This window comes from Athene noctua, unplaced genomic scaffold (assembly GCF_965140245.1).
Source record: "Athene noctua unplaced genomic scaffold, bAthNoc1.hap1.1 HAP1_HAP1_scaffold_31, whole genome shotgun sequence".
Taxonomy (NCBI): Eukaryota; Metazoa; Chordata; class Aves; order Strigiformes; family Strigidae; genus Athene; species Athene noctua.
Window position 1 is genome coordinate 1,293,437 of NW_027437536.1, and position 24,147 is coordinate 1,317,583.

Genomic DNA, 24,147 nt, shown 5'->3' on the forward strand with positions numbered 1-24,147 from the left:
GAGTCTTGGTAGTGAATAAAGATAGCCATGTATGGATGGTAGAAGTTCTATTGGTTCTCTTAGATAAGATAGAATGAGTAAACTGGCTGAAAAACACTTTTGTTATTCAAGGAATTGGCCATGAGAATCTGTGCATGCTCTGGGGAAAAAACAAAGTGAGAAAACTACGAGACATCCTCCCAAAGATCCCCGGAGATGCCCCCCAGGAGGCAATGCACAAGTGCAAAGAGAACATCAACTGCTGACACCAGCCTCTAGAACTAACTTCCCAGACATCTGCTGGAAATACAACATGGCAGAACAAGACCAGTCCCGGAGATTCCTGGAATGTGTGGGAGACAACTTCCTGACGCAGCTGGTGAGTAAACCGACCAGAGAAGGTGCCCTACTGGATCTCCTCTGTGAACAGAGAAGGGCTGGTGGACGACGTGGAGGTTGGAGGCCAACTAGGGCACAGCGATCACGAAATAACGAGTTCTCTATTCTTAGAGAGGTCAGGAGAGGGCTAAGCAGGACTGACATCCTGGACTTCAGAAGGGCTGACTTGGTCTTGTTTAGGCACCTGCTTGACAGGATCCCCTGGGAGACTCTCCTGAAGGGTACAGGGGCCCCGGAAGGCTGGGCGCTCTGTAAGAAGGAAGTGTTAATGGCTCAGGACGGGCGGTCCCCAGGGGCTCTAAGAGAAGCCGACGCCAGAGAAGACCACCCTGGCTGAACAGGGAGCTTCGGCTGCAACTCGGGGAGAAAAGGAGAGTTTACAGCCTTTGGAAGAAGGGGCTGGCCACTCACAGTGATTACAGAGAGGCTGTGAGGCTGTGCAGGGTGGAAATCAGGAGGGCTAAAGCCCAACTGGAAATTAATTTGGCCTCTGCCATCAAGGATAACAGAAGTTTCTATAGGTATGTCAGTAGCAAAAGAAAGTCCAGGGAGAGTCTCCATCCCCTGCTGGATGCAGGAGGAAATTTGGTAACAAGTGACGAGGAGAAGGCTGAGGTGCTTAATGCCTTCTTTCCCTCAGCCTTTAATAACAAGGTTAGTTGTATTGATGAAATCCAGCCTCCGCAGCCAGAATACAGAGACTGGGAGAACGACCCCCCTGCAATCCAGGAGACAGTCAGTGACCTACTGCATCACACAGACACACACAAGTCTGTGGGACCCGATGGGATACACCCGAGGGTGCTGAAGGAGCTGGCTGGGGTGCTCGCCAGGCCACTTTCCATCATTTCCCAGCAGTCCTGGCTGACCGGGGAGGTCCCGACTGATTGGAAATCGGCCAACGTGACGCCCACCTGTAAGAAGGGTCGGAAGGATGATCCGGGAAATTACAGGCCTGTACAGCTTGACTTCGGTGCCCGGGAAGCTGATGGAGCAGCTCATCCTAAACACCATCATGCAACACATGAGGGACAACCAGGGGATCAGGCCCAGTCAGCATGGGTTTATGAAAGGCAGGTCCTGCTGACAAACCTGGTCTTCTATGACAGAGCGACCTGCTTATTGGGTGAGGGAAGGGCTGTGGATGGAATTTACCTTGACTTTAGCAAGGCTTTTGACACCGTTTCCCACAGCATTCTCCTGGCAAAAATGGCTGCTTGAGGTTTGGACAATCGCACACTTTGCGGGTAAAAAACTGGCTGGACGACCGAGCCCAGAGAGTTGTGGTAAACAGAGTTAAATCCAGCTGGCGGCCGGTCACGAGTGGTGTCCCCCGGGGCTCAGCTTTGGGGCCACTCCTGTTTAACATCTTTATTGATGATCTGGACGAGGGGATTGAGTGCACCCTCAGTCAGTTTGCAGATGACCCCAAGTTGGGTGGGAGTGTTGATCTGCTCGAGGGTGGGGAGGCTCTGCAGAGAGACCTGGACAGGCTGGAGCCATGGGCTGAGGCCAACTGCATGGGTTTCAATAAGGGCAAATGCCGGGGGCTGCCCTTGGGCCACAACAACCCCCAGCAGGGCTACAGGCTTGGGGGGGAGTGGCTGGAGAGCTGCCAGTCAGAGAGGGACCTGGGGGGTGATTGACAGCCAGCTGAACAGGAGCCAGCAGTGTGCCCAGGGGGCCAAGAAGGCCAATGGCATCCTGGCTTGTGTCAGCAATAGCGTGGCCAGCAGGGACAGGGAAGGGATCTGAGCCCTGTACTTGGCACTGGTGAGGCCGCCCCTCGATTCCTGGGTTCAGTTTTGGGCCCCTCACTACAAAAACGACACAGAGTTACTCGAACATGTCCAGAGAAGGGCTACAAAGCTGGTGCAGGGTCTGGAACACATGTCCTGTGAGGAGCGGCAGAGGGAACTGGGGGTGTTTAGTCTGGAGAAGAGGGGGCTGAGGGGAGACCTCATCACCCTCTACAACTCCCTGAAAGGAAGCTGCAGAGAGCTGGGCCTGAGCCTCTTTAGCCTAGTAGAAAGCGACAGGACAAGAGGGAATGGCCTCAAGTTGCTCCAGGGAAAGTTCAGACTGGATATTAGGAAGCATTGCTTTCCAGAAGGGGTTGTTGGGCATTGGAATGGGCTGCCCAGGGAGGTGGTGGAGTCCCCATCCCTGGAGGTGTTCAAGAGTAGGGTCGATTTGGAGCTTAAGGATATGCTGTAGGTGGGAACTGTGCTAGGAGAACGGCTGGACTAGATGATCTCCAGGGTCCTTTCCAACCTAGATGATTCTGTGATTCTAGGAGAAACATGATGCTAACCCGGCCCTACTCATGCATATGTATGTTTGTGTTATGTAACCCAATGAATATGGATATCCACACTCAATAATTTTTTGGTAAAATGTGCGGTGGGGGTACAAGCTTTGTGGAGAGATCCCCTTGCACCCCGGCACCGGAGTAAACATATCCCTGCTGTATAACTCTATTCGAGTTGTATAGTCTTTTTTTCCGTGAATCAGTTGTCAGAGAATTGTCCTGTGCCAAAGCGGAACCTTTGTCACTGTGCACCACTGAGGATGAGGCCCCCTACATCCATCTTTCTGCCTTACTAACTGGATACTGAATGCTGGAAAAGCCAGCCATGAGAATAAGTCAGATCCAAGGAGTTATTTAGACAAATTGAAAGCATTGTGTCAATTTGATGGTGTAGTAATGCAACTCTACCCCCCCCACCCCTCCTTGTTGGGCTGCTTGGTGCTGGGTGTGATTCCAGCCCCCTCCCCCGAGCTGTACCCCCATCCCTGGAGATAAGGACTGATAACGATGAAGTGCCTGGCTCCTGCCCTCCCAATTGCTCAGAAACAGTTAAAACGGCCCATCAGCTCCTAAAGGCCTGGCACACCTGTGCCTGGGAGGGGGTCAGATGGAACAATTACAGAACTGCACATTCATCAAGTTCTTGCTGGAAGGCACCAGGAGGGATCTGACAAAAGTCAATTATCTCGCACCCTATAAACTGCAACCACCAGGGAGACCCTTTGAGCTCTCCTGGATGGCAGCAGCCTGTGACCAGCATCTCCCCTGAGCTGGGAGCCTCTCGGGTACCAAAACTCTTACGGTGTTTCTGCTGCCAGAGTTGAGGGAAGGCCGGGGCGAAGTCCACCCGCTCGAGTCCCAGTTATCGCCCGCTGAGGAATGCCGAGGCATTGGGGGTATTTGCTCTAAACTCGGGAGGAGGGAAATTTTTCTTTGAGCTCGCTTCTCTTTCACCCGTTCTTTCTCTGTTTATTGGGGTGTGGGTACGTGCTCCATTCTACTGGATCCAAATACTTTTGCCTCTGTGCATGTGCTTGTCCATTTTGTGTAGCTGCATGTATATGTATATGTTAAGGTACCATTAAGTAAGTTAGGGTGCATCTTGTCACTGTAGAATCTGCAAATAAGTCGCTTTTCTTTCTTTCAACATTTCTGAATTATTTTGTAATGATAAATGGCTGTTGGTAATGATTTAGTAAGAAATCTGATTTATAACTGTGTTAATACTTTCATCCACGACAGGTCCCAGGGGGCAGGGTCTCTTGGGGGGGGTAGGGTGTCCCTGAACCCCCCTGTCCTAGCAGGCACCTGCTACTCTCTGTGGGTGTTGGCTCAGGTCTCCAGGCCCAAGAAGAATTGAGGGGGACCAGTCATCCCTGCTCCCCAATAAAAGGCTCCTATGAAGCTGTCAGCCTCGTTGGGGACACTGGGGACACCAGGGACATGTGGGGGGGGGGACACTTGGGACACACATGAAACACATGGAAGGACAAAAGGGGGACAAAGAAGGGATTTTATTGCCCAACTGAGCAAGCACCCAGCTGGGACAGCCACTGCCCTGGGGAGGGGAACAGGTGTCCACAGGTGTCCTGGTCCCCTGCAGGGCAGGACCAGGCCCCCCCCAGGAAATAAATGGTTTGTGGGTTAAAACCACCAGGAATGGGGACAAGGACAGGGATGTGGACAAGGACCAGGACAGAGAAGAAATGGTGACAAGAACAGGGACGTGATGAGGACAGGGATATGGGGACAGGGACAGGAGGGGACATCAGGGTGGCAGAGGGCCCCCCCCTCCAAGTGTGCCAGCGCAGGCAGCCAGCAGCAGCTGGAGGGGCGCAGGGGGTTGGTGTCACCGTCCCCATCCCCGTCCAGCCGTGTCACCCGGTTGCTCAGAAGGCTGAACCGCCGGGCCCACAGGCTGCGGGGGACAGAGGATGCTGTGGGGGACCCCGGCGTCCAGGAGGGGGAACTCCCAGGTGTCCTACTTATTCAGAAGGATGCAACTGGAAAAATTAAACTAAAAAACAACTACTGATATAAACAATATTCTTCTGCTCTTACGGTGGTCTGTGGTCTCTCCACAACGTCTGTGATACTGGTCATTTTAATGATCCCTCCAGATACCCTTGCAACACCTTGTTCTGATGTTCTACCTTCTCCCACTGACTCCTCTTCTCCTCCAGGATCTTCTGGAGGTGACAACCTCCAGCACCTTCTGCCTTGACAGTTCCTGTGCCTCACTCAGATCTTGCTGAGCTTTGCAGCCAATCACTTGCTGGGACTCTTCAGAGGCTGCTAGTTGAGATGTCAACTCTTCCACCTCAAGTAAAACACAACAGAGCAGTCAAAGACTACAGCTTGCCACTGTCAGCCACATCAGCCATATCATATACTGTGAGGAAAGGGAAAGTACAACCTTAAATTTCACCCTTTCATGAAAGCACCAGACTCACGATGGATACAGCTGGCTTGTTTAAAAATCTAAGTGGGTCACCATGTTCCTCTGAAAAAGCACCTTAAATAACAAGGCTAGCAGTAACAGGCCAGCAGAAATCCCTTCTGAGGAGTGCTGGCAAACGGACAAAAAGAGCAGCCCATCTGTCCAGGGCAGCAGCTGGCTGGTCAGTCTCCATCAGCCCAGCTGAGACGGAGACCACAAGGTGATGGCAGCCAGAGGGACTGACCCCATCGCCGGCTGCTCTGCCCTGGGCAGAGACCACCTGGTTGATGACTGCAGCAGCTCTTGCTGTTTCACTCACCTGGTTTTGTAGAGCATCCCTCTGCTGAAGGAGGACAGTAATTTCCTCTTTCATGGGTTTGATTTCTTCCTTGTGCCTCTTCTCCACTGCCTGCATCTTACTCTGAGTTTCCTGCAGCTCTGCTTGCAGTTCTTCTGTGATGTTCTGCAGACACAAATGGAGAGCAAACTACTGGGACCTGCCAGCACGTTCAGCTTTTTCTTCTTTCTGTCCCAAAGTCCCATTCATTCAGCCACTTCTGCTTTTCTACCCAGCTCTGCTTCCACTGGAACACTCCCTTCCTGTCGCTGATCTCTGGAGATCATCAGGCTCTGTGCTTTCCATGCCTGCAGCAGTCCCTGCCTCCTCGCTCACAGCACTTAGGCTTTATGTCCTTGTTACTGCCCTTCACTCTGTTACCTGCTTCTCTCAGCCACTCTCAGCTCACGTCCAGTTGCCAACGGCCTGTTCCTTCAACCCACCCGACCAGTCAGACTTACCTGCCCGTCCTCGCACTGCTCTTTCACCTCCCGCCTGAGCTGCTCCAGCTGCTGGTTGGCTTCTCTTCGCTCTCCCTGAGTCTGAAGCAGTGTCTCTAATAAAGCACTCTTCTCACGCTCCTTTTCTGGCAGGACCTGCACAGAAACAAAGAGAGGACAGGTTTAAACTTCCCACACAAAATTTGTGTGCCAAGGCTCCAACACCGGTGGGCTGACGCGCTCTCAAAGCGCTGTGTTGCTGCTCTCCCAGGCCCTTCTCTGCCACTGGCAGTATAAACATGGTCCAGACAGAGTCCCTCTGTGACCGAACCTCCAACAAACATCCAATACCTAACAGGACAATGTGTGGCACTTCTCAGATGTCTCCCCTTGCTGGTGAGGGTATCCCTCATCTTCTGCTGTGGCCTGTTTGTCTTTCAATAGTGACTTCTACACCTAGTTAGCAGCAGAGAAAATGCAGGGGGCTGCCAGAGGGCTGAAGCCAGCAGCTCCTTCAGACAACTCATGTATTCCACGTGGGGTTTGGTGAAAATGACTTCATTTTTAAGGTATTCATTAGGCTTTGGTAATGTACTGACACTACGGGGACACGCTGACATCTCTGAGCACTGCCCTGGCATTTCGATCCCTGCAGACACAGCTGGGGGTACTGCTGTCCCCAGGCAGACTCCGTGAAGAGGACTTTGGGGGGGACACAAGGAGGACTCTCACTGTGTGACAGGGTGCACAGGAGATCTGGGCACAAAATAGCTTACCAGCAAGTGACTTAAAACAGCCCAGAAGACACCCCTGTTTTACTGCTCAGAAATATTTCAGTCGTCTTCAAAACTTTTTCTTTTGTCAACAATCCTGCCATGTCCCTCTTTACCCCCGCAAACAAAAACCCCATCCTCACAGGCATTCAGTCCTACAAATTCAGTCTGGTCTTTAACGGAGTTCAGGTTATAAGCATGTATCAGTAAAGATCAAAAGAGGGCTGTTAAGAGAACTGCGAAGGTACTCCAAGTCTTAAAAAACCCAGCACAATAGCAGAACAGAAATCTCAACTGAAAGTGATGCTTCTGCCCGGCTTCCTCTGACAGGTCTCATTCCTAGTCCCAAAGAGAACCCTGCTTGCCTTTCACCTCACCAAATTCAATGCAGAAAGCATGTAGGGCATGCTCCACACAGACCGACATCCAGACATCTCCCATGGCTCTAGCCTTGCAAAACAGCTACACAAATTCTCCTTTCACAGTCTTTACCTCTTGCTTGGCATTTTCGACTCTGGTTTGTTCTTCCTCTTGTTGAGCTCGCGTGGCCGCAACTTTCTGCTTCATATCACACAGCTTCTTCTCGTGCTCCCCTGCTGTCTCCGCCTTCTCTTTTCCCCATTTCTCCACTATCTCCTGCAGCTCTGAATGATGCCCCTCCCGCTCGCTTGCCTGATGAGTGGAGGAACAGACTTCAAGGTGAAGTCCCAGCCACGCTCCTCAGGACAAATGTGAAGCTTCATCCCTCCCACAACCCCCCACTTCAACAGTGCACAACAATGGCTTTGTGCTCTCCATAAATCACGTCCTGTCAAGGAACTTAAAAGGGAGGTCAGCAGGTGGAAGAATCATAGAACCATTTAGTTTGGAAAGACCTTTAGGATCATTGAGTCCAACCATTATGAAAAGGAGATGTTACCTTCCTCTCTCCGACGGCCGCCTGTTTCCTAGCACCTGTCTCCTCAGGATTTCTCTCTATCCTTAGAGTCTATTTTCAAAGCTCACATCCCTTTCCATCAGTGGAAAGATGTAGAGGGACTGCAGGGTGAAAAAGAGACCGGTACCCTGATGCCCCAGTTGTCACAAGACAGGCCACAAACTGAAGTACCAGGAACAAGGGGCCTGTGCCCCATGCTTCAAGCCCAGAGATAACAGCTCTGACGACGGTGAAAGGACAGAAAGAAAGGAAGAAAGTTCCCGTGACTGCAGTTGGCAGCAATGTGAGGAGTCCGCTTCATGGCAGACAGCAGCCTGGTAAGATCCTACCCCTTTCCTGCCAAGCTTTGGGTGGGGAGCTCCCAACCTCCAGCTAAAGTCACCTTAGGCCTACACTGAACGTGTGGCTGCTTTTGCTGTCCTGGCAGAGTCCCTTGGGTCTTCACGTGCCTTCAAGTACGAGGGTTAGGGTTGGGGATTAGGGGTTGGGGTTAGGGGGAAGAGGGGATAGGGGTTGGGGTAGGAGGTTAGGGGCTGGGGGTAGGTGTTGGGGTTACAGGTTGGTGTAGGAGGTTAGGAGCTGGCGGTAGAGGTTAGGGTTAAGGGCTAGGGAGGGGTAGGAGGTTAGGAGCTGGCAGTAGGGGTTACGGGTTGGGGTTAGGGAATTAGGGTTAGAGATAGGGGCTATGGGTTGGAGGTTAGGAGGTGTCGGTAGGGGTTAGGGGTTGGCATTAGGTGTTAGGGTTAGGGGTTAAGGTTAGGAGGTTTGGGGTTAGGGCATAGGGGTTAGGGGCTAGGGTTAAGAGGTTGGGGATAGGGGTTAGGGGTTGGGCTAAGGGGTGAGGGTTAGAAGGTAGGGGTTACGGATAGGGTTAAGGGTTAGGGGAAGTAGGCTGGGGTTAGGGGTAAGGATTAGAGGTCGGGGTTAGCAGGTTGGAGTTAGGGGTTGGCGTTAGGGGTTAGGGCTAGGGGATTAGGGTTAGAGATAGGGTTTATGGGTTGGGGTTAAGGGATAGGGTTAGGAGGCTGGGATTAGGGGAGATTAGGAGCTGTCAGTAAGGGTTAGGGGTTGGGGTTAGGTGTTATGGGTTAAGGTTAGGACATTGGGGTTAAGGGTTGGGGGTTAAGGTTAGGAGATTAGGGTTAAGGATTGGGGGTTAGGGGTAGGAGGATGGGATTAAGGGTTGGGGTTAGGGGATATGGGTTAGGAGGTTGGGGATAATGATTGGGGGATGGGGTTGAGGTAAGGGGTGAGGGTTAGAAGGTAGGGGTTAGGGTTAGGAGTTAGGGGTTATAGTTAGGGGTCGGGGTTAGGCGTTAGCATTAGGGGTTGGGGTGAGGGGTCAGAGTTAGGTGTTGGCATTAGGCATTATGCGTGAGGGGTTGGGGGGAGGAGGTAGGGGATAGAGGCAAGGGGACTGGGGCCAGGGTTAGGAGACTGGGGGTAGGGGTCAGAGTTAGGCATTGGCATTAGGCATTACGTGTGAGGGGTTAGGGGGTATGGGTTTGGGGGAGGAGGTAGGGGCTTGGGGGGTAGGGGTTAGGAGCTGGCGTTAGGGGGTAGGGGTTAGGGGTCAGGGTTAAGCATTAGGGATTCAGGTCAGGGGTTGGGTGTTGGGGTAGAGGTTGAGGGGTAGGGGTGAGGGGCTAGGGGTGAGGTGTTGGCATTATTCACTAGGGGTTAGAGTTATGGGTTAGGGGTGAGGTGTTGGGATGAGGGATTAGGGGTAGGAGTTGGGGTTAGGGGCTGCGGTTAGTGTTACGGGTTCGGGGTTAGGGATAGAAGGATAGCAGCTGGCGATAGGTGTTAGGGGTTGGGTTTAGGGGATAGGGTAGGGGTTAGGGTTACAGGGTAGGGGTTGGGGGTAGGGAGTAGGGGTTAGAGGTTAGGGTTAGGTGTTTTGGTCAGGGGTTAGGGTTGGTGTTAGGATTATCTGCCTGGCCCAGCAAGGTGTGACCTATGACAGATGTTGCTGCCATTTCACACCCTCAGGTTGTTACTCCTCTAAAGCCAGCCCACAGAGCTTGCTTGAAGAATTCAGAAGCATATTGTTTCCTACCAGGTCTTGCAGGAGCTCGTTTATTTCCACCTCGTGCTCAGTTTGCCGCAGTTTGAGCGAACCGTTACACTGCTGCTCCGTCTGCAAGAGCTGCTGCGCCACGTTTTCCCATTCCTGCCTCATCAGAGATCGCTCTGCTTCCAGCTCACACTGAAAGCACTTCACTTCCCCTGCAAACAGGACAAACGGCAAGATTCAGAGTCTACACAAACAACGGTTCTGACTTCCCTGACCTTGAGCCATCTGAACTTCAGTGCAGGAGAGATCTGCCTCCATCTCCTTCGCTCCTCAGAAGCCCTGCGGACACAGAGCTATTTTTATACCACCTTCCCTAGGCAGGGGATCCCCAGAAACAGGAGGCTCTCACCTTGTATCACCTCCTTGGCCTGCCTGACGGTGTGAAGTTGGATTTCAAGCGGACTCCTGGTGATCGCCAGCTGAGATGAGTGCTGCTGAGCTTCAAACAGGCTGGACTCCAGCATCTCCTTCACTGAGCTGTGAGCTGTGAATACAGAGAGAAATGCATTTGTTGCTCCTGACGCCCACTGAGAGTTATTCCCGTAAGAAGCCTCTCAAGATCCCTACCCCTGAGTACAGAAAATGGGTTGCAAGGACACTTGTATACAGAAAGCATCTTTCTGCCATTTAAAATGTCAACGCAGGCCCCTCCGGGGCAGTGCCCAGGCTTTGCTCATGACCTAGCATACCACAGAAAGCCCAGCTGAATTTGATCTCGATGGCCAAATCTGAAAGTGCTGTTGGCTGACACACAGGCAGCTGTGCCCAAAGTCTGGGCCAACAAGCAGAAGCCCGGTCTCTGCTCATCAGCGCTTCCAAGGGGGTGTCTCTGTGGGGCCGCGAAACGTCCCTCTGGGGGTTTGTGTGGGGATTTGTGGGGGCAGGTGTGGGGGGGCTCCCTGGGGGCTGCCCCTGACCCCCCGCCGCCCCCCAGGGACGCGGGGCCCCGCCTGGCCCCGCTGCCGCTGCTGGCCCGTGAATATGGGTATCCACACTCGGCGAGTTTGGGTGGAGTGTGCGGTGGGGGTGCAAGCTTTGTGGAGAGATCCCCTTGCACCCCGGCGCCGGAGTAAACACCCCGGCTGCGTAACTCGATTCGAGTTGTAGAGTCTTTTTTCCGCCAATCAGGGGCACCCAAAATGCGGGGGGCGCTCAAAACATGGGGGAGTGGGGTATGGGGGCGGTGGGAGCGGGGGGATGTGGGGGGGCGGTGGGCGTTTCGGGGTTCCCTCTGGCTCTGCTTGTCTCCCTCCCCGGCTTCAGCTGTTGGTTTCGCGGGAAGGGTTCAGGTTTTCTCTCGGGGTGGGTGTGTGCTATTTTGTTGGTTCCGCCCGCGCTCCTGCCACGTGATTCTCGACGACACCGGCCGCACCCCCCCCGCTTTCCGCCAGCAGCGGCTCTGCCGCCGGCGGGAGCCTTTAGGACCCAGCGGCGTCCTGGGACCCGTGCCCGGAGCCGGCAGAAGGCGCCCGGCGCCGCCGTCTCCCGGAGGACGCCAACCCGTGCCCGGGGTGGGGGGGCCGCCGCCGCCACGGCCCGGTCCCCCGGCAGCCGGGTCTGCCCCGGCACAGCGCGCGGGGAGGCCAGGTCTGCCCGGGGCGGCCCTTCCCGCCCGAGCGCCGCCCCCGCCTGCCCCGCCCCCTGCCTGCCGCCACGGCATCAGGCGCCGCCTCCCCCCGCGCGGCGCGGCCCTGGGCTCTGAGGCGTGTGGGGGCCGCGGCTGCCGGGCGCCCCCCGCCTGCTCCCGGCTGGAGAAAGGGGAGCCCCTGCGCCGCCTGAGGGCAAGGGGGTGTCTCCTCACCTCTGCGGAGCCCCTGCGGCAGGTACTGTGGCTGCCCCCCGCCCGGCACCGCCTGGGGCCTGGGGCCTGCACAGGGCCGGGGGGTCCGAGGGAGAGCCGTGGGGCCGCCGGGGTGTGGGGTCAGGGCTGGGGGGATGTGGGGGCACCCGTGCGTGACAGGGGTCGGGACGCGGGTGACGTGGGGCCTCTTGTGGGTGAGGAGGGTGTAGCTGTGGGGCTGCCGGTGTGTAACGGTGAGGTCTGGTTGGGGGCAGCGCTGAGGCCGCGCCTCTGACGGGGGGAGCTGCGGAGACCCCCCCGGGGTGGTGTGGGGGGGCTGGCTGGGCGGAGCTGTGGGGGCTGCCTGCGTGTGACAGTGGGGATGTGCAGGGGCAGCTCCGAGGGTCCCTGTGCGTGGCGGGGGAAGCTGGGGCAGTTGTTTGTGTGTGACAGCTCTGGGGGGAGGCGCCGTGGGGCGGGGGAAGCTGGGGCTGTGTGTGGCAGAGGGGGTGGCGTGGGGGGAAGCTGGGGGTTCGGGGCAAGGGGACGTGTGGGGCACCTCCCTGTGTGGCCCCGGGGTCAGCGCCTGCCGGGCTGTCAGGGTGAGGCCTCCCCTCCTGCCTGTGCCTTAGCAGCAGAGGGCAGGGGACGTGGGAGGACACAGTTCAGTCTGGAGGGGAAACCCCCCAGGCAGCCCTCCTCTGCCAGTAGAGCAGGATCCAGTGTGCCTTTGAGTTCAGTGCCCTGAGAGTGCAGCTTCTGTAGGAGGATGGGGTTCAGAAAGAGGTGAGGAGTGTGAGGCTGGGGAGAGGGTCTCTGCTTGGGGTCACTACCTTTGCTGGTGTGGAAAGGGGAGTCTTGGAGCTGAAAGTGTGAAAAACTTGTCAAGAAAACTACCAGACAACGTGTTCTTGTAGAGATCTCCCCGTAACCCTGATGTTCACTATTTCACCATTGAATCGTGGTACCAGTAAGGAGGTAGTGATGTGTGCGAGAAGTATTTCTCCAAGAAAGCAAATTATTTATGTTCCCCTCTAGTGAGGAATTATGTGACAAGTTATCAAGTGAGTGGCAGGAAGGAACAGCAGCATATTTTGGCGACAGGACTAGAAAACAAAGACACCAGGGTTATTTCCTTAACATCTGGTATTAACTTATAGATGTACCGAACACCCGGGAAATGGCTGTACAAATAAAAGATAATTCTGGTGACTTCCGTGGAAGAGTCTACGTCTGCTACCTTGGAACTCAGGTCCGCGCAGCAGGACTCAGGACAGTCTGGGAGATGTCTGGGAGGAATCTTGGGCAGATCCCAGAGAAGAGAGTGTCCTTTGAGGGAGAAAAAAACCTCTGTGTATCTTCCTTGGAGAAGTCTGGGGCTGCTACCCAGGGTTAGGCCTCCCTAAAGTAGGGGTGAATAGACTCCAGGATATGCCTGGGAGGAACCTTGGGTGGATGGTTGAGCAAAAGTCTTTCTTTACAGGGTACAGCACATCACTGGTGTGTCACTTTGGAGGTGTTAGAGGCTGCTACCTGTGATCTGATGGCCCTAAATCGAAGGAGAGAAGAGAGCAGGAGATGCCTGGCAGAAGATCTGGGTGGATGCTGGAGGTGAGCTTTCCCCAGGAGGTAAAAAATCTTTCAGGTGGCATCCTTGGAAGAGTCAAAGGCTGCTAAATGGGATCTCAGGTCCCTGCAGCAGGGCTCAGGACATTGTGGGATATGTCTGAGAGGAATCCTGGGCAGATCCCAGAGAAGAGAGTGTCCTTTGAGGGAGGAAAAACCTGTGGGTTTCTTCCTTGGAGGACTCTGGGGCTGCTACCCAGGATTAAGCCTCCCTAAATGAGGGGTGAAAAGACTCCAGGATATGCCTGGGAGGAACCTTGGGTGGACGTTTGAGCAAAAATCTTTCTTTACAGGAGAAAACATGTCTTGGGTGTCTCCCTTTGCAATTCTCAGGGGCAAGTACCTGGGGTCTGACGACCCTAAAAAGAAAGGAGAGAAGAGAGCAGGAGATGCCTGTCAGTAGGCCTGGGTGGATGTTGAAGGTGAGCTTTCCCCAGAAGGTAAAAAATATTTCAGGTGGCATCCCTGGAGGGGTCTGGGGCTGCTACCTGGGACCTCAGTTCCCTGCAGCAGGGCTCAGGACAGTGTGGGATATGTCTGGGAGGAATCTTGGGCAGATTCCAGAGAAGAGGGTGTCCTCTGAGGGAGAAAAAACCTCTGTCTGTCTTCTTTGGAGAAGTCTGGGGCTGCTACTCAGGATGAAGCCTCCCTAAATCAGGGGTGAAAAGACTCCAGGATATGCTGGGAGGCATCTTGGGTGGAAGTTTGAGCAAAAATCTTTCTTTCCAGGAGACAGCACATCACGGGTGTCTCACTTTGGAGGTGTCAGAGGCTGCTACCTGTTATCTGATGACCCCTAATCAAAGGAGAAAAGAGAGCAGGAGATGCCTGGCAGAAGATCTGGGTGGATGCTGGAGGTGAGCTTTCCCCAGGAGGTAAAAAATCTTTCAGGTGGCATCCTTGGAAGAGTCAAAGGCTGCTAAATGGGATCTCGGGTCCCTGCAGCAGAGCTCAGGACAGTCTGGGACATGTCTGGGAGGAATCTTTGACAGATCCCAGAGAAGAGAGTGTCCATTCAGGGACAAATAATCCTGGATATCTTCCTTGGAGGACTCTGGGGCTTCTACCCAGAATACCCCGTTACTCATGAAGAGGCTTTAATGTGGAGAAAAACTCATCACCATGAATCAGAATTTCTTTGGAGAACCACTAATCGAAGCAAACTGATCTTCTTTGCAAAGTCGAGTTGTCCTTTCTTCAAGTGGAGTTTGCTCTCAGGCAACCTGGCCACCTTGGGAACAGCATCAGGTCAGCCTCCTGCCAGCTGGTCCTCTCTTCTCTGACAAGAAGAAACTGTCCTGCATAGAACCAAGAACTCGGTGATTTCCTTCCCATTTAAAATAGCTAAGAACTCTGTCTGTGGCCTTAGCCCATAGTAGAAACACGAAGAAGCGCATTTCTGGACATGCAAACATGTTCAATAGCCTGCATGACAATTCTAGGAAAACAAATGGGTGCCAAGGTAGGCTAAGCCTTCTCAGAGGCTGATGTGCCTGGACTGAACAACAGGGATAAGCCAAAGAGTAGTCAGTGTCATTGGATTGATGAAATCGTGCAAGAGCCCAAAGCCAGACACCTTCCCTGCTCAGTCCTGCCTGTGCAACAGCTCAAAATCTTCCCAAAGCAGATGAATCGGGTAAGGAACGGAGCTACACTGCGGCCAACCACACATGGGCAGAACCCGGCAAGAAACTCAGCCTGTGCAGCATGTTGGAGCTGGAAGCACTGAGCTAGCCCAGGGCTACAGCAACCAGCACCGCCAAACAGGGCTGAAACTGCCAACCCCGCTGTATTTTTACGTGTGTCCTGGTGAGACGCTTCTGCCTTTCTCACCTGCGGGTTTTTTTAGTACAGGAATATGCACGTGGTTAATCTTGAACAGTTCGTTACATTATTCAGCTATCCAAACCAGAGAGGGACGGAGAGAGAGACGTGCAGATGACCTAAACTACAAAATAATATCATTGACTAGAAAGCAAAAGACCCAGAGACCGGCTGTTGGTTTTGTAAGGGCGAGAGCAGATGGAAGAAGTACACGGAAGCGTTGGCAGGTGGAAACCTCGCACGAGACTACAGATTTGTGACCTGTCACTACAAGGCAGCGGATGCTCTGACACGTGCCGAGGCGTTTAATGAATCTCCCGGTGCGGATGGGGTGAGCAGCCAACTTTATTGCGCTGGCGACAGGGGCCGGCACTTGGGGCTGGTGCATGACCGGTCAGAAGCGTTCTCCGGGCCAGCTGTATGCTTTTTGTGCCCGAGGCTCTAATGGTGCGTGATGTCGGATCCTGTCTGGCTCCAGGTGGCCGGAGCGTCTCCTGTTCTCAAGCACCGAAGTACCACAGGAGAGCCCCGATGCTGCATGTATGGCAGAGCTGGAGCTGCTCCTCTCAAGTGCCAGGGTGCAAAGCGGTCTGCTCCTGCCTTGCCCTCAGTGAGTAGTAGCTGGAGCACTGGGGATTTGGCAATTTGGGTATTTCCCAAATCCCCCTGACCCCCTTTTACCACCCCCTCCTCCCGCCGGATGCTTGGGGCCTGCAGGACAACCTCCCCTTAGTCAAGATGGAGCTTAAGCGGGCACCCAAGAGATGGCAAAATCTTCTGATCGGTCACTACACGTATACAAATCAGCACACAGAGCGCATTAATTTATTTATAGCCTATTTATTGGGTATTTACATAGGGTAAATCCCTCCTGCGCCTCCAAGCAGGAGGATCATCACGACAGCGAGCAGATGTAGAGGCTGCGTGGGAAACGGGGACCCGGCTTGTGTTCAGCCCGTCACGGGGCAGAGGAAGCACAGCACATAGTTCATCAGGTGCTCCACGGGGATGCAGCAGCGCCTCACCGTCAGATCCTCCACGGTGCCTGCCTCTGGTGGAAGACGTGCCCGAGGGGTGGTCTCAGGGGCACGAGCAGCAGGCGGTTGGCAATGTTGTTCTTGGGGGTGCTCAGGTGTTCACAGGCACTGTCCCATCCCAAGGCTGAAAAGAAAACCCGTCAGAAAAGAAGCTCTTGGGAAGGGCTTGGCAGATGTAGCGGAGGTCCCCACCTTATCCTGAGGCTTGTCTCCACCCAAGGTGTCACTGGGGTCCGCTCTGCCCTCCGAGTCATCCTCCTCTCTCTTCTCCTCGGCACCTCTGGAGCTTCATCACTGGCTGCGGCTGTTGGAGTCAGCGCTCCTCCGCCGGCGCAGCCAGTAGAGCACAAGGAGCAGGAGCAGGGTTTCGGCAGAGGACCAAAGCACCCAGTGCCAGCAGGCCGCGCGGAGCATGCCTTCCGGAGTGAGGTCGCACAGCTCCTGGCTCCTCTGCTCCATCTGCTCCATCTGCTCCATGAACCAGGCCGACTCCTGCTGCTGCTGCTCCTTACGCTGCTGCAGCATGTCTTGCGTGGCCGCGTCATTCCGCCTGTTCACTTGAAGAACGTGGTTGAGGAGGCTCAGCACCATCAGGAGGCAGCGGGTGCTGCCCACAGCCATGGTCTGGAGGAGGAGGGAGAGAAGGGGGTCAGTGGGGCTGGGTGGGAGGGAGGTGGCAGCAGGGGGGAATATGCAGGGGCCCGGGGATGGCTGGGAGAGGGGGCGAAGGGTGGTGAGCGCTGCAGGGACAGGGACATCTCCCCACAGCCCCCGGGCACTGGCCGTGGCTGGCAGCCCCGGCACCGCTGCGCCCAGCCTCGAGGGCAGCACCTGCCCTGCCCCAGGCGCTCCCCGCAGCGGCTGCGCCCTCGCCCCGGCTGTAGAAGCCCCCCTCGGGGGCCAGAGCTTCTGCCCCGGCCCTCATCCAGCCCAGCCTTCCCCCCGCCGCCCTCACTCACCGCTGGCCTGAGCCGGACTGCAGCGGGTGCTGCCGCCTGGCACCCTGGTGACGCCCTCGGGGACTTGTCCTCTGTGATGTCACAGGCGCCAGAGCCCCACGGCGACACCCGCCCCTTGGGCCACGGCCGCTGCCCCTGGCTCTGCAGCCCCTGCAGCGGGCACAGCACAACTTCCCTGGCAGGACAGAGCTCCCGGGGCCCCTCAACCTCCCCGGGCAGCAGCGGGGCAGCACCAGGGCGGCCCTGCCTTGCCCAGGGAGCTCCACGGCCCCGCCTGAGCCCGGGGCTCGGGCTCCCGGCTCCCCGCATGGCACCAGCACCACCACGGGCAGCAGCAGGCAGGAGCCTCTGGGGAGAAGTTATTTCTCACGCTGTCACACGGGTGCGTGGAAGCACACCTCTCCTACTCCAACCTGTGTTGGATTGTTACACCTGCATCGCAGCCAGAGACTTCTGGCTGCCCGGCCTGTCAGGCAATCAGATCCCCCCTGATCAGGAGAGTGACGCAGGCGGGTCTGTTAGTGGCCGTATTCCCACTGTCTAGTGAGGAAGAAAAGTAATGTGTGTCAAAAAAAAAAAGATCTTTTCCCCACAGCAGCAACTTCCCTTCTTTTTAACATTGTTTAGGCCGGGATAAAACAGCATGACATGAACAATTAATTAAAGAAATGTTCATGTCTTAGAGCAGGGGAAGGGCTTCTCAATTATCTTTTAATTTACAGAACAATTCTCCCAATAGAACACCTGATTTTCAAAGAATTCTGCTAGTATACAGGCATTTCTGTCTTCTCTAGCTTAATTTTTAAGTCTTTATGCAGGCCACCTCTGGGTCTGGAAAGGGATCTCGAGGGGAACTTGGGGTGCCAGCACTCACACGAAGTATCCTTCATCATCCCACGTGAACTTCATTACGGCGCCGGCGCAGCGTTGCCTCCTGTGCGTCCCCCTCGGTGACGGCCCCTGGCAGGACGGTTCTGCCCGTGCAGGCAGGTTGCCGGCTTGGGCAGCCCTCAGAGCTCGGCGTCACTGACTGAGTCGAAGGGCTGGTGTGGACAAGGAAGGACACTGGGAAATTCATTCTGGATTACTTATGGAAGTGATGCGCTTAATCTGGGTTGAGCCCCTGATTGGATGGTCTCACACAAAATTGTAATGACCTTAATTTGCTTTGGTTTCATTTACTTTGGAAATGATTTAAACTCACTGAATAGTGAATAAGGAACTATCATTTAAATTAGATCTCAAATATTCCATATCCCCAATTTTAAAAAGTGAAAAAAATGTATTAATATAAAAATATGCCTCTTAAAATGGTTCTGAAGTTCCGATTCTGATCCACAGCCAAAACTGTCAGAGTGGTACAAAGCATGAGGAGAACATCAGCAGGTAACAATTCTACACAAACTGTTAGCAGTGAGGCTCACTCTGGCAGAAACCAATGCCGGAATCTATCCCCCAGGACTGTAATTTATGTAAGAAAAGGGAACAACCACACCATCTGATTTGGCATGCCAGATGGGGTCAGTGTTTCCGTTAAGTCAAACTGGTTATGTCTGTCCTTAAGTCACAGCTCTGGTCTCCACCCAGCTCGGTGCTGGGTCAAGAGCACAACACACAGCATCGCTGCTCTCTAGGCCAAATTCTTGTTTTCTTGAGACACCAACACAGCGTGTGAGAGGGCAGAGCACAGTGCTGTGCCCCAACAGGCCGGCTGCCCTCCACAGCCGGGGCAGTAAAACTGCGGCGCTTCCACCGGCACCCACCTGTCTCGCGGGGGAGATGCAGCAGCGCGTGTCTGCGCCTGCCAGTGCCCGCAACAGGACGACAAACCTTTCGCCTGAAGTTTCAGTTAGGCCACGTATTTCACGTCTCTGGTAGCTAGAGTAGTCTGCTAAGCAATCTGGGGAGGAAAAATAATCTTATTGCATTGTATCTTTTCCTGATTTTCACTCCGCTTTGTTTTAAACCAGCAAATGAACCTGAATGACCCTTTAACAAGTAATACTGCAAGTGCTAAAGACAGCCAGAAAAGCCCTGTCATAAAGAAATTGTAATACAGCCTTCTAATGTGTTATAAAATGTGCGTTTATGTATTCAATTACATTTGTTACATAAGATGAGAGAATTAGTATTGAAACTTAAATGACCCAATTAGAGCCATGCCAATTGTTCCCTTTTACTGTGTGAAGTGCTAAGGCTTGGACAACTGGCCCAAGCCAGAGCTGACCTATAGACGAATCCTGTATATTTTATAACTGAAAGCCACTGTGCTAGTAGGTATTGTACTAAGTTATAACAGCGCACTTATGCTGATGGAAAAAGTGCTAAAGCTTTGAAGTCCTGAAGCCTGAACAACAGGCCCCAAGCCGAAGCTGTTTAGTGTGTAATCATTAACAGAGTACGTAAACTCGCTAGTGAAAGATGCAGCTTAGACAAAATAGAATCAGGAGTGAGGAGAGAATGTATCCAACTGCCCTTGTTCAGCCTTGTTCAAGGCTGAGAACCCAGGTATCTGGCCTTGTTAGAAACTCCCTTGGTTTCCCCCCTGAGCCCTGGCCAGGCTTTGGGTGGAATCCAACAGGAGGATGAAACCAGAAATTTTCTGCTCAAAACAGAGGTGCCAGCTCTTCTGGCCTGTCGATCTCTGGTCTATAAGGCTGGACCCGCTCGCAGCGACTTTGGCAGCCTCACCTACGGGCGGAGGCACCGCGTAGGATTTCCCCCTTGCCGGGACAGGCTCTGCCAACCCTCGCTGTGACCGGGGCTGCCCCGCGACTGCGGGTCTGGGTGATGGTAACGTGTGCACGTGGGGATGGATCTTTCTTAATCTCCATTCTCTCTCTCGTGTAGGAATGATTTAAGGCATTACCCTGTTTTTTCCTGTTTGCTGCTTTAGGTGCACTATTCTGCCTTTTCTTACTGCATGTTTTCTGTATTACACTGTTATCACCAGTAAAATACGCCTGCTCTTTTCACTCTGGTGTCTGAGTTTAATTGGTATCCTTAATCAGCAGAACACTGTGCAAACCCCTGAGATGCAGAAGCTGGCATAACAACCTGACCTCAGAATTGCCAGTGAACTCCCCTTTTTTAATCCACTGCTTTATTCAGTCTTTTTACTATTTGCAGTTTGAAGCTGGTTTTACCATCTCCAAATTTTTTGTTTCAGTTTATGGCTAGCACAGACGTAGCTATAAAGACACAGGGCCGTGTGCTGCTTGTGCCTTGGTGCTCACACCACTGTGAAGGTTGCTGCTCTCTCAGCAGCTGCAGACTGAGCAATTTCTGTTCATCCCTCAGTGGTGAGGGGTAACTAGCTACGGATTCAAGTGTGCATCTGACACAGGCCAACCTGTAGGACGCAGACCTACATATTACAAACACGAGTAATTTGTTTTGAAAATAGGTTAAGTACACCAAAAAAAAAAAAAAATCAAGCAAACAAAATAAACATTAATGGGGAAAAACCTCGGGTTTTACCTTTACAAGTAAATCCAGTGCCATCTACTGAAACTGTATTCCTGTCCCCTGTGTGCCCTCCTGCAGCTCCACACAGCAGCAGGGCTCTTCTCAACCCCAGGGTCTGTCTGCCCAGGGACACGAGAAATCAGAGCGCTGCCAACTCAGAGCAAAGGCTCCAGGCTCTCGTCTCTGAAGCAAAACCGTTCAGATCTGCACTTACGCATTCTATACAAAATCCACCAGCAATGCAAAAAGCTCCGTCCACCGTAAAAACAACCCCTGGCTGCTCTGGGTACGTGTGTAGGCGGTCACGTGTTATCAAGAGCAGAAACCCAGGGTCTGGAGCATCGCTTCACCGTGGGTATATCCCAGACACACACGATGCCAGAGATCCTGGCACCACTGCCCGGGGTTCCTCCTGCAACAAAAAGAACTCTGCCGCTTCTGCACATTCCCTTCCTATTTACAGCCAGCAGCAGCCAGGGCATTAATTCTTGTTTCTCAAGCCGTTATACCCTTACCTTGATTAACAGCCATCCCAGGTCTGACTCCAAACCGGATCTCCGGGAACCTCGGCAGATGGGGTCTGGAGGGGAACGCCCGGTACCGCCGGGAGTCTGACAGCGGCGTGTTGGAGAACGGCTTGCAGAGAGCAAGGCCATGGGTCTCTGCAGGAGCTGGTCACAGCCACCTGAGGTAAACAGAGGAAAAACCCAGGGTACAGTTATGCCTAACAAAGGACTGTTATGTTAACAAAGAGAGAAACTGAGGTACACAGTGGCCTTGATGGTAAAAACAACCTTGGGAAAGGAGGCAGGCCAGAAGAGGGAAGATGTTGTGACATGTCCGAGATGCCACAAGGGGCTGGGACATTATAATGTATCCTGTTACATGTACCCAACAGATTTGTGAGTAGTGTGCGTGATTATTGTAGAGTGCTTATATAAGGGGTGATTTCTTTCAATAAAGTTGAAGCTTGCTCTATCATTCACACTGAATCGGCTGCTTGCTTCCTCCGCCCGCCGCAAGTGGCGCACCCAACAGGGTTACCCGAACCCTGCTTTTCCACCGAACGGAACCCGGGAAGCTGCGGGACGGACTCGGAGTAGGAAGGCAACGCTGCCACCTCCTCAGCGCCAGCTGCAGGTGTTCACTCTGAGAAGGGCGACCCCGGAAAGGCCGCAGTAGGGGACTTACCCAGGAAAGGCCAAGGAATTAAGGAATTAAGGAATTAAGGAATTAAGGAATTAAGAAACCTGGTCGTTGGCTACTTGATCGGATGTTAAAGAAGGTCGTTAAGCTACATGGTCCAGCATTTTAAGGAATTTAAGGAATTTAAGGAATTTTCGCCTGGGCAGGAATATTTTGAATGAGAGGTAGTCCTAAAACTTTTTGCTTTTTAGAAAAGCAGGGAGTAAGTCTGATAAAAAACTTAGCAGTGCTGATTGGTCTGGCAAGGCTAAGGGACACTTTAAAGAGCCAAATTTATTGTTTGAAGAAGCAGAATGGTGTGATAATCTTTTAGACCCTGATGCTGTAAATCCTGAAAAAGAATCTGAACTGTCTGGTCTGTGTCCTCCCTTAATTGGGGATGATCTGTAGATAAAAGTGAGGCCAAAAAAAAGGTAAAAGTGAGTCGAAAAAACTTTGGCGCAAGGGAATATGGACATGGCAAGAAAAATTCTTACTCCTGTAAGCTATGAGCCGAGTCATCAGCCACGTTGGGAAGAACGGCATTTTTCTGTTATTAAAGATTTAAGCATTAATAAGAACGGGCTGCGAAAACTCAGACTACACCAGTACTGGAGGCGATGGCTCAGGGATATCGATTGCCCCATAAAAACTGGCTAACGCTTTTAAGGAAAAACCGGCATTCCCGCCGGCACAGTGCTCTATCTGAAAAACCGAGCGTGTACATCTCCGTGCTCGGCGTTCGGAGCTGGCGGCGGCGGCCCGGGGCCTCCCCGACCCCCCCGCGGAGCGGCCGCCTGCGGCTGAGCCCGGCACCGCGCGCTCGGCACCCCGCCAAAAGCGGCAGGGGGATGCGGCCCAGGCTGGAGATGTTCTTATCGGAGTCCTCGGATCGGTAATAGCTGTCACTGCATGCTGTGAGTGCTGAGTGTCAGGAGCTCCTCCGTGTGCCCGTGTGAGTGTGTGTGTGTGTGAGCCGCGGAGTTCTCCGGCCAGGAACGACGGGGTCCTAGTGCCCGCCCGCTGGGGCATCGGTGCGGCGGTTGGTTCGGGCTCAGCGCTCTAACTGCTCCAGGTGAAATACCTCCTCTAACGGGAGGCAGTCATTCTGTGTTGACTGTTATCTTGAATTTAGGTGCATACTCTGCGGGGAGAGTGCACCGCTGAACCATCTGCCTAATGAAAATATTGTCAAAAGGTCATCTGCAACCTTACAGGGGTTGTTTGTTTTACCAGGGGTCGTAGATGCTGGTTATGAAGAGAAAAATCAATATTATGGTCTGTACCCCTGTGTTCAGTAACAAAAAAAAGTAAAAAATTGTTCAGCTTGTTAAAGAAGCTGCAATTACTCAGGATTTGGATCAGCGGGTACCCCTTAAATACTTTTGGACTAAAACAGTAACACAAGGTTAACTTCTGGTAAAATGTACTCTCGTTAAAGCTAAAAAATCTGCCGAGCTGACAGGCATTTAGATACTGGTGCAGATGTGACCATAATATCTGTGAGCAGATTGGCTGTTAGCCCTGGTACCTCAAATGCTTTTCAGGGTTGGTGTCATGCTGTAACGATTTAAAGCAAGGATCTCATTCATGTAAGAGGCCCAGAAAATTGGGGAGCAAATGTTCATCCATTTATATTGGAAAACCCCTATTGCATTTTGGGGTCATAACTGTATGACTCAATGAGGAACTCAAGTTGGATCAAATTTGTCTTAATCACCACTGTAGCACAACCCACCCTGAAACCCCCCCTGACACTCACCTTGTGAACCGAATCACCTGTGTGTATTGTCCTGCGACAACTTAAAACTGTTATTAAGACTTTAAAAGATTTACAGACACTGTTAGGAACCATAAATTAGATACAGCCGTTGTGGGCCTAACTCATGATGATCTGCATAGCCTTTTTGATATTTTGTGAAAAGATCCTTCACTGACATCACCCAAAGTACTTACAGAGAGAGCAAAACAAGATCTTCACCGTATAGCTAACAAGCATCGCAAGTACACTGCATTCCCCCCCAGGACAAACCATCGTAGAAAGAACACACTAAACCTTGAAAGTGCTTTTGCAAAAACAAAAGGGGGGAGAGATCTTGGCTCCAGGTCAACCATTTGCTCTGCTGTAAAACGCATGCTTTTTTTCCACCAGAATGTCAGAGCAATACAAAACCAGTTTTCTTTATCAAAGCATCCAGCTAAAAACATCACTGCAACTTGCCCTGAATACCAGACAGACTCCATCTCTTCAAACCTCTCCCCTGTGTTACAGGTGTCACCAGTATTGTGTCACTTCTCATCGCAGATACCAGATCAACAAGAAGTCCAGAGCAAAGCTCAAGTGTTAACAAAAGCCTAGAAAGGGGTAACTGGGAAGGACCAGTTCCTTTAATACCCTGGGGAAGAGGTGATGCCGGTGTCTGCACAGGTCTCATCTCCAATGGTCACCGACAGGGTGTGTGCAACCACAGCTGAGGGTGAGAGGCAGCCAGCACTCAGGATCCAGCTGTGGGTGCTGTGGGTGCCCCTGTGCCGACAGTTTGCGGTCTCTTCAACTGATCTTTTAAGCAGAATG

General features: G+C 53.1%; 1 protein-coding gene across 6 annotated transcripts; it reads right to left on the reverse strand.

Annotated features, from left to right (window-relative positions):
* Positions 1-1,047: 1,047 nt before the first annotated feature.
* On the reverse strand, positions 1,048-11,363 carry LOC141974163 (centrosome-associated protein CEP250-like). 6 transcript variants are annotated; one of them, XR_012635700.1, is made up of 8 exons: positions 11,194-11,363; positions 10,043-10,177; positions 9,676-9,845; positions 7,172-7,351; positions 5,928-6,062; positions 5,449-5,592; positions 4,751-5,009; positions 1,048-1,292 (listed from the first exon to the last, which is right to left on the reverse strand). XR_012635700.1 is itself a non-coding variant. In XM_074933499.1 (7 exons), exons 1-7 carry the CDS (start codon positions 11,351-11,353, stop codon positions 4,839-4,841), a joined length of 1,095 nt encoding a protein of 364 aa, XP_074789600.1. In that variant the 5' UTR covers positions 11,354-11,363; the 3' UTR covers positions 4,237-4,838. The 6 variants fall into 6 exon arrangements, 5 of the variants coding, with proteins under 5 accessions (XP_074789600.1, XP_074789603.1, XP_074789601.1 ...); XM_074933499.1 differs by lacking the exon at positions 1,048-1,292 and having other exon boundaries at positions 4,237-5,009; XM_074933502.1 differs by lacking the exon at positions 1,048-1,292 and having other exon boundaries at positions 4,237-5,009; positions 10,785-11,331.
* Positions 11,364-24,147: the final 12,784 nt, after the last annotated feature.